The sequence below is a fragment of the Camelina sativa genome, chromosome 12 (assembly GCF_000633955.1).
Source record: "Camelina sativa cultivar DH55 chromosome 12, Cs, whole genome shotgun sequence".
In the NCBI taxonomy this organism is placed as follows: domain Eukaryota; kingdom Viridiplantae; phylum Streptophyta; class Magnoliopsida; order Brassicales; family Brassicaceae; genus Camelina; species Camelina sativa.
In genome coordinates this window covers 13,115,097-13,125,371 of record NC_025696.1, presented here as the reverse complement: position 1 = coordinate 13,125,371, position 10,275 = coordinate 13,115,097, and the positions used below count along the sequence as shown (strand labels likewise).

Genomic DNA, 10,275 nt, shown 5'->3' with positions numbered 1-10,275 from the left:
AAAAGAGTCAAGAGTTGGAATCAAAAATATTGGTATGGCCGTATGGGAGAGCTTTGGTTGTTTAATTTGTGTAGATAATAAAACTGTGACAATGGATCTCGTGACTTGTGTTCTAAAGAAATACTACTAATCTTCTTCATCGAACACAACTTGGTCCACATGAATGTTTTTGGGTCAAACATGTACATTTAGACTCCTTCCTAACATCGAGATTCAAATTTGTGATCTTGAGGATCATTCAGTTCAAATAGTTTGAGATTTGGAATCTGCACAAAATGTAAAAATAATATGGTACCAAGTAACAATTTTAATTAGAATAAACTTATAGCAAGAAAATGGTGTGTTAATGCCCGATGAGTGTGTTTTAGTTTAAAGGTCTTCGATCTTTGAATGTTCGACTTAGTTTTGGACCAATTCAATTATGTTGTATACATAATTCACCAATTCAATATGATTTTGTATCACTAATTTCCGTAGGACAAAAAATAAAAGAATCTTGACCTCTGCAAAGGAAAATCTCTTATCTTGATTTTTGTACGAAAAACAAAGCCAATTCATTCAGAATCAGATGAGCCATCACTTTCGCATAAAGTCATATAAAGGCCTGAAAATTGGATCCACAGGTGTACGTTCGGCCCAAAAAGCTTTTAGCCATTTTGTATGTATCCTTTTAAATTTTAGTTACAAACCAGAAATCAGATTCACTGGTTCGACTTTCCGAAAACGTATTCCTTAAGGAAACCGTTCCACTAGCTATATTGAGCCATCAGCCATGAATCAAAAATACGTTGAAATAACTAGCATTATTGTTCTATATGTGTTTCTGCCCGCGTCAAAATTAGGTAGACGAAACGGTTTTTGCTTGAAACTTTGCATTGTAGTTATAATGAAACAAATTGGTGGATATGAGAAGTACTGTATTATATATTTGGTTATTATACCTTGTTTAAGAATACAAAGAAGCTATTTAGTTATCTTGCAAGTCAATATGGTTTCGGCCGGTCTGTAAACCGAATACACTTGTTGAGATTAATTAACATAATTTGGGGGCTTTGTGCTTAATAATTTTAAAATAAATATGTTCGTGTTTGATAAGTTTCTTTCCTGTTTCGAGTGGCTCGCAATTTCATGCGATGTAACATGCGAATATCGTTACCGTCTAATTAAGAACTTGTGTCAAGTAGTCAAAAAAAGAAACCCTAGAAGGAGAAAGACTACGAAACTAGGGTTCGGCGAATTTGTCTCGAGTCGCTAACAAACATGCATCGCCTTCCACTATGCTTACTGCACGGGTTCCCATTTTTATGAATTTTTCTATACAAAATGATAAGTTTTGTTTTTTCTATTCTAAATTTCTAGTCACTGTAATTTTGGTGTTGACAAAAAAAAATCACTGTAATATTAGGTTAATGTAAGTAACAAAAGGTCATGATAATTATCTACATCTACTACTAATCTACTATATACTAAGAGAGATATGCATATTGACGTAAAAGTCCGTAAGTAAAGTTTTCCTTTGTTACACGCTAGTAAAGTTGTAACAGAATAAGATCCCAAACAAAAATAAAAGTTGTAGAAGAAAATGAATAAACCAATTATTAATTATTTTTAACAAAAGGATATAATAATAGAGAAAATATTTGGTCCATCCAATGGGGTTGGTCAAGAAATTACAAAACATTCTATATTAGATTCAGGATTGAAGTTTCAGATTTTCTTTTTTTTTGCTTTTTATAAAATGAAAAATTTTAATGCTACAAACTAAATTATATATGTATTATTATAGAATTGTACTATGTTTCAAAGTTTTTTTTTTTGTTATTGTCGTGTTTAGAAATCAATACGGGCGTGCATAGTCCACCGAAAACCAAAATGAAGTGAGTGACGCTCACGTTGCGTCTGGTTCGTACTTCCTCAAATTGTTTGATTATGAAAGGAACTAATAAAACAATTAAACATTATTACCCAAATATGTATTTAATTTCACTTTTTAGTTTATACTATTCTCACATATGTACACATTACTTCCACCAACGGTAGATTGATAACAAAATACAAGTTTCGGGTTATGATAAAACTTACAAATATATGTTCCATAAAACAAGAATAACTTTCTCCAAAGTCCAAACTAATAGTGATATCATTTTCTTAGTACACGTACTTCAATTAAGAACAACAAATGATAGATTTAAATCTAAGAAACTAAAAAACCAAGCTAACAAAAAAAAAATACCCCCAAATGACAAATCATTAGAATTCATGTGAAGCGGTAGAGAAGGATTCACGTGGAAGTGATGGTTTCTTTTTGATAGTATTAGTAACGTATCTCGAAGAAAATGCATAGAACCGAAAGTAATAATCCTCATCACCGGGAAGTGAACCACACGCGCCTTCGTCGAAGTTGAGTGAATAGCTCATTGGATCGTACCGGCATTGCAACGATCTCCCTTGTCTCCGAGCCGTCGTAGCCAGCAACAACTTCCCTTTTCTCTTCAGTTTTCTGATGAGTCTCACAAGGCACGTGACGCAGCAGTTAGGCGGCGGAGTTGGGACCTCGGACTTCTTCTTAGTAACGGTGGTTGTGGCGGCGGTCTTGCCGTCAGGTATATGTCGGGAAAATGCCATTTAAGTGACTGTCGGACAGACGAGAGAGAGAGAGTGAGTGAGTGAGGAGTGAGTGTGTGTGTGTGTGTGTGTGTGTGTGTGTGTGTGGTGTGTTGAGTGTTATGAATTATGATGAAGAGAATCTAACTTATAGTCTGACAGGCGTATGTCTATATTTATAAGTAAGTTTATACAATCAAAATTATATGTTATTATATACTTAAAGATAAAGACATTATACTCACTTTTGACCCAAACAAACTAAGACATTATACTCACTTTTATATCATTGCTACTTGTTTTAGCAAATTAAGATATCTTCAAGTCTTTAACCAAGTAGAAGACATAGTCAATTATTTTCTGTATATTGATCAAAACTAGATAACTATAGGTATATTTACTTGACGACTATATGAACCCACTATATATTCTAGCATAATAAAACATTATCCATAAATCTATTTATAGATAAGGTAGACATGTATTTACAAGAGTTATGTTATATATTTAAACCCAAAAAATGCGTTATGTTATATCATCGAAGTTCCATTCTTTATGTATATCTATTGATTAGTCAATAGATTATGGTAGGTACACAGTGCACATGGCTAGGAATCAAACACATGAAGCTGAGTCAAGAGTTCGTCTTCTTCACCATCTTTTTCCTTCTCATATCTCTCCACTTTTGTCTATCTATTGATTTATTTATGTCGATTGCATTGGCCCATTGTTTTTGATGGTTGGTTTATTAATTAAATCATTTAGTCGTTAACCGTATAATTTGTGTTTGTGCGGGCAGCCGGGCACAAATGGATATTCAAGGTTTAACGAAAAAAAAAAAAAAAAAAAAAAAAGTAACCGGCCCATGTGAACGTTACACACATGACATATCATATCTATGCCTAGCCTTGCATAGAAATATACGCCCGTTGGTGTCTAAGACTAAAAACAAAGAAATATATGCCCATTATATATACTTAAAGTGTGGAAAATCTCTTACCCAAGTCCATACTAATTTAGAATCTGAAAAACTAATCACAACACAAATGTTTTTACACTTATAGATGTTTATAATGGTTTAAAGATGATTAAAATTATAGTGATAAACTTGAAATCTGTCTCCTAAGTTTATGATGATCTTCTGATATAGTGGATCAACAATCAAAAGCTACCTCTAATAGATAAAAAGTGGATGACCGTGAGTTAGTATATAATATGAACTCTTTTTGATTACAGTGTAAGGACTTCATAGTAACTATATTTATACGATGTAATCCATTGTGGATCTATAGATAATAAGTGTATTTTACTTTTTACATAATTACGAGTTCCACGATATATATGGTTGAAATTATTCATGTATGAACATTCCTGTAAAAAACCAACCCTCTTTATAGTGTTGTTGTAAAAAATGTTATATATCTTATCGATAAATATATCATTTTATCATACGGAAACTTCAAATGACATAGATCGCGCACATGTCCACATTGACGTAAATAAATAAAAACCAAACATGATGAGATCTACCACGTATATATGTGCACAGTGCTCATAAAGCAGGATGAGTTTGATTAGTATCCGTTGTAAAATAAAATATTAGTTATTGTAACATCTGCGAACCGAAATCTCGGTTTAGGGGTTGCATCGGTTGATGCAAAGTTGATTTTCTGCGTTTTGACTTAAGTTAAACGCTGCGTTTTGAGTTAAAGAAAACCCTTAACTCGAGTGTTTTGTTTCTTTCGACGAGTTTAGCCGTTTTTGAGAGAAAAGAAGAGAGAAAAAGATTTATAAGTGTTCTTGGTAAAATATAAATATGATATTTGGACCAAAAGTAAAGTACATATCATTATAAACTATAGTCTTCAACCCTGATCAAGTCATCATTGACGAAAAAGTATATACATAATTACATTAACATATAGACTTAGTGTGTAAAGCACGTGATCAGCAGTTTTAGCAGGCCCATCATTCGAAACATCAAACATGTTAATAAGAAATTAAACATAGATCCGTGAATTCATACGTTCACTAGTTTGAACTTTTTTGGGAATAATAATAGCGTTCCCGTGATAACAAAATATAAAGTGTTCCCTATATATACACATTTAAAGTGTTCCCTATATATACTTTTTAGCAAAATACTCTTAAATTTCCTAATTAATTACAGCTCTATATCATTGTATTAATTTTAAAAACAATTAACTGAATAATAATTAGATATGTTATCATTTTCACACAAATTTAATAGTAAAGCAAAATCTCACTAAAATTTATTACAAAAATACAAGCCAAAATAATATTGATTTCTTAAAATTAATATAAATATTGATTTCTTAAATTCATTATAAGTAAAATATTCTAAAAAGATAATAAAAACATATCAATTAATATAAAATTAATTAAAATAAAGAACATATAACTTATTAAACATATAACTTTAATGGGATCTTAAATCACATCCCGTTAGCTAAGAGATTATTTACATCCCATAAACTTTACTGTATACTCTTAGAAATCTCTAGCATTTATGTTGATTGATACGCTCTCATGTATATATGTTTGTATATTCATCTATCAATAACATACATAAATTGATTCCATATTATGTTCCTTTCATGGTATCAGAGCTAGAAACACAAATTTTTTAAGTTTTCTATTTTTTTCTTTCATTTGATCATGGCTGGTACGAATCCCCCGAACCCGACGAACATGAACTCGACCAACACGAACTCGACCAACACGAACTCGATGAACCCGAACTCGACGAACTCGAATCAAGCCACTGTGGAGGTACGACGTACAATATATCCATATGACTTGACTGCTGCCGACAACCCTGGAGCTGTGATATCCCATCTGCTGTTGAAAGAGATGAACTAAGAAGAATGAGCGCGTGGTATGAAGACGGCGCTTTCTTCTCGAAAAAAATTCGGTTTTCTTGATGGATCTATTGGTCGACCGGAAGAAGGATCACCCGATCTTGATGACTGGTGGAAGATTCAGGCGTTGATGATCTCCTGGATCCGGATGACCATTGATCATGTGTTGCGTTCCAACATTTCTCACTGGGACGTTGCCAAGGATTTATGGGAACACTTGAAGAAGCGGTTTTCAGTTACTAATGGTTTCTGTATTCAGCAACTCAAAGCGGAACTAGCTTCCGGCAAGCAACGAGGGCTTACCATAGAGAGTTACTATGGTAAGTTGAACCGGATTTGGGATAGCATGACTAATCACAGGCCACTGTGTGTCTGCAAATGTGGGAAGTGTGAGTGCAATCTTACCACTTTACAGGAGCTCGATCGAGAGGAAGACAAGGTCCATAATTTTCTTTCTGGTATTGATGAACCTTTTAACACGGTGAGATCGACTCTGGTTTCTCGTGTGCCGATTCAACCTTTGGAGGTAGTGTATAATGTTGTTCGTCAAGAGGAAGATTTGAGAAACAATGTTAAAAAGGAGGATAATCCCGCTGAAATCACTGCATATGCAGTACAACAACAAGGTCGTGTTTCTACGTCTATCCGTGTTGACGATGCGATACCTGTGTGTACCCACTGCCATCGTAGTGGTCATTCCTCTGATCGTTGTTTTCTGTCGTTGGCTACCCTGAGTGGTGGGGTGATCGCCCAAGGAGCCGCACGGTACAAGGAAGGAGTCGTGGTGGTTATGTTGGTGTTCTGTCGGGTGGACGAGGTCGTAACATGACGTATGCGAATGTTGTTCATGTGCCTCCCATGCACCCTCAGGAACGTGCCAATTACATAATCACCAACAAAGACCGCAATGGGGTCAGTGGTCTTGATGACAAGCAGTGGGAGCGTCTTATGAAGCTTTTCAATGCTAGCGGCAATGGTGCAGCAAGCTCCAGTCATGAAAAAGTTTTGGGTACGTATTCCGCTCCCTCTTGGGTATTAGACACCGGGGCTTCTCATCATTTGACGGGTAACTATGATATACTCCCGAATGTGCAAAGTATGGAGCATGTGCTGGTTATTTTGGCAGATGCGAGGGAGAGAATATCTTGTAAAGAAGGAACGGTTGTTTTAGGATCCAATATGCTTTTGAAATCTGTTTTTTTATGTTCAAGAATTTCAGTCTGATCTCATTTCCTTGGGCCAGCTCATGGATGAGAATAGATGTATAGTACAGATGGCTGATCAGTTTCTTGTGGTCCAGGACCGTGCTTCGAGGATGCTGATTGGTGCGGGTAAACGAGATTGTGGAACCTTTCGCTTTTGTAGAACGGAGTTGGAAGCGTTCGTGACGGATAAGGATGTGAACGCGTACGAGTTGTGGCACAATAGGATGGGTCATCCGTCTCCAAAAGTTGTTGGTTCTCTTCCAAATATTTCTGTTTCTATTGTTTCTGAATTATCGAATAAGGTGTGTGATGTATGCTTGCATGCCAAGCAAACAAGATCTTCTTTTCCCATTAGTGAGAATAAAACATCATTTGTTTTTGAGCTTCTTCACTGTGATCTTTGGGGACCATATCGCACTCCTTCTTCCTCGGGTGCTTGATATTTTCTTACCGTCGTCGATGATTTTTCCAAAAGTGTGTGGATTTATCTTCAACAAGACAAAACCGAAACATCAACAAATCTGAAAAGTTTGATTTCTTTGGCTGAACGACAATTTCAAAAACAAGTTAAACGTATTCGAAGCGATAACGGAATAGAGTTTACAAGTATGGGTAGTTATTTTCGCTCACAAGGGATCATTCATGAAACTTCTTGTGTGGGCACACCACAGCAAAAAGGTAGAGTTGAAAGAAAGCATCGACATATATTAAATGTTGCTCGTGCTTTGCGTTTTCAGTCGAGCTTGCCAATAACCTTTTGGGGAGAGTGTATCTTGATTGCTGGTTAGTTGATAAATCGAACTCCTAGTTCGGTGCTTAATGGAGTCACGCCATATGAGAAGTTACATGGTGCACCTCCAACTTACGATCATCTGAAGGTGTTTGGCAGTCTTTGCTATGCACAAAATCAGACACACAGAGGAGATAAGTTTGCACCAAGAAATCGAAAGTGTGTATTCGTTGGGTATCCCTATGGCAAAAATGCATGGAGGTTATATGATCTTTACAAACAAGAATTTTTTGTCTCAAGGGATGAGGTTTTCAGTGAAACAGAGTTTCCTTATGCAACTCATGTTCTCGCAACTAATATAGACGAGGAAGACGTTGAGTTATGGGCCACAAGCTTACTGGGCCCAATAGTAGAAGAACCAACAAGGCTTGTCGGTCCATTAAGCAATTCAAACCCAGTTGATGATGTTTCTTCTCCAGTCCCGATACTTTCACCATCCGATCAATCTATGTCGCCCTCAACTCCGACGTCGTCATCCTCTGCCACTCCGACCTCCTCCTCACCATCTTCCGGCCCGTCGTTCCGTCTGAACCTTCGACACCATCTCCGGTCGTCACTTCTTCGTCCTCTCCTTCGGCTTCTACCGATGATGACGAAGTTCAGCAGCCCGTCGCTTTGTTGAATTACGGTGAGGCCTCCGACCGAGAAATCCACCACCAAAGTTGCAGGACTATAAAACGTACACTGCACAAACACGGCTTCTGGGTAATTCTGTTTTTCTTTATCCAATTTTGAATTATGTGGGATCTACTCGTTTTTCTTCGACGCATCGAGCATATTTGGTTGCGATAACTGTTGCGGCTGAACCCAAGACATACAAACAACCATCACAAAGCAAAGTGTGGAACAAGGCTATGTGGTCTGAAATAGATGCTCTAGAAGAAAATGAAACTTGGATGATTGAAGATTTGCCACCTGGTAAGAAAGCGATTGGATCAAAATGGGTTTACAAAATTAAACAAAATTCTGATGGTTCAATTGAACGATACAAGGCACGCTTGGTGGCTCTTGGAAATAAACAGGTTGAGGGTGTTGATTACGGAGAAACGTTTGCACCAGTGGCACGAATGCAAACAGTCCGAATGCTTTTACAAGTCGCTGTTGGAAACAATTGGCTTGTGCATCATATGGACATGCACAATGCTTTCCTTCATGGCAATCTTGTTGAGGAAGTCTACATGAAGCCTCCGCCTGGTTATTTTACAAATGATGAGACCAAAGTTTGTAGATTACGCAAGTCCTTGTATGGTTTGAAGCAAGCTCCTAGATGTTGGTTTCCAAATTAACAAAGGCTTTGCGTGAGTATGGTTTTCTCCAATCTCTCTCTGATAACTCCTTATTTTCATTTGATAAGGGTGGTATACGGATCAATATTTTGATTTACGTTGACGACATGATTATCTCAAGTAACTCTGATGAGGCCTTACATCTTTAAAAAAGGCCATCTGGCTTCTTATTTCAAGATGAAAGACCTTGGTCGTTTGAATTATTTTCTGGGTATTGAGGTCTCACGCAGCATCAAGGGTTTTTATTAGAATCAGCGGAAGTACACTTTGGAGCTTCTCGATGAGGCAAGTTTGTTAGGCTGTAAACCAGTGGAATTTCCTCTGGAACAGAATCATAAACTAGGTCTCTCCACCTCACCTTTGCTTCCTCATCCCGATCAGTATCGTCGTCTCGCTGGGAAGTTGATATATCTAGCAGCTACGCGGCCAGATTTAGCATATTGTGTACATGTTTTAGCAAGGTTCATTAAAGCTCCTAGACATGATCATTGGCATGCGGCTTTGAGAGTTCTTCACTATTTGAAAGGCAACCCCGGTCAAGGTATTCTATTACGCGCTCAGAAAAATTTTCAAATGACCGGTTGGTGTGACTCTGATTGGTCTGGATGTCCTCTTTCTCGTCGATCTGTTAGTGGTTATTTTGTTCAAGTTGGTGATTCTCCAATATCTTGGAAGACAAAGAAGCAAGACACAATGAGTATGTCATCCATAGAAGCAGAATATAGAGCAATGGCATTCATCACCAAAAGAACTTCTTTGGCTAAAACACATTCTTCGTGATCTTGGGGTTAATCACAATCAGCCGATGCATCTTTGATGTAAGAACGGGAGCTGAATTACCGGCTGTAGCAGTGGCTGAAGTAATACGTGACAGACTTCTTGATGTACAACATGAAGAACTTCCCGATAGACTGTCTGAAGTACTTTTTGGAGAGAACCAGCTTTTACCAGTTAAGGAGAACAATTATATCCTTCTGATATGTGCAAGAATCAGAAACAATCATACTTTGGAGCTGTCCACTGGAAATAGAAGTGATGCGGACATTCAACGAGCCAGAAGATCACATCGTTGGAGTAGGACAGTTGCACTCTTTTTCCTTTATCTAGGGTTTTTCCCAATGGGTTTACCTAGAAAGGTTATTAATGAGGCAACCTCCTTCCACATGTCTTCCTACACATGTTTTAAGGAGGAAGATCAAAGAAAGCCATCCTTGTTTCGAGCTAGTTCAAGACATGGTTCAGGGAGCCTTTTCGCAAGTCAATTAACACTCAAAATGGATCTTTCCATAAATGGCTCAAGCCAAAGCATCCCTTGGCGTCCTGGAGAGCTTCTACATCATTTGGAGACTTCACCAAACATCTTAGGATGCACCCCACCTCACTTGACAAGGCCAATCAAATCAAAGTGCAACTTTCCTTATTTGGATCTGTTTGTCTTTATGACACAACGGCCTTTTCCTTATCCAGTGTTGCGCCTTTGTGAGACTCTCAAGACCATCCAAAAGCTT

General features: G+C 37.2%; 3 protein-coding genes across 3 annotated transcripts in view; 2 read left to right on the top strand and 1 right to left on the bottom strand.

Moving 5' to 3' along the window:
• Positions 1 to 736, top strand: part of LOC104731546 (uncharacterized protein At4g15970-like) — a 14,607-nt gene extending 13,871 nt beyond the window's left edge. Inside the window, exon 4 of the mRNA XM_019233546.1 lies at positions 682 to 736. Coding sequence (XP_019089091.1) covers positions 682 to 736 — 55 coding nt within the window. The remainder of the gene's footprint in view (positions 1 to 681) is intronic.
• Positions 2,069 to 2,729, bottom strand: LOC104731545. The gene has a single exon (XM_010450970.2). It carries the CDS (start codon positions 2,623 to 2,625, stop codon positions 2,251 to 2,253), a length of 375 nt encoding a protein of 124 aa, XP_010449272.1. The 5' UTR covers positions 2,626 to 2,729; the 3' UTR covers positions 2,069 to 2,250.
• LOC104733465 lies at positions 5,506 to 8,103 on the top strand. The gene is made up of 4 exons (XM_010453045.1): positions 5,506 to 6,303; positions 6,357 to 6,599; positions 6,706 to 6,993; positions 7,480 to 8,103. Exons 1-4 carry the CDS (start codon positions 5,506 to 5,508, stop codon positions 8,101 to 8,103), a joined length of 1,953 nt encoding a protein of 650 aa, XP_010451347.1.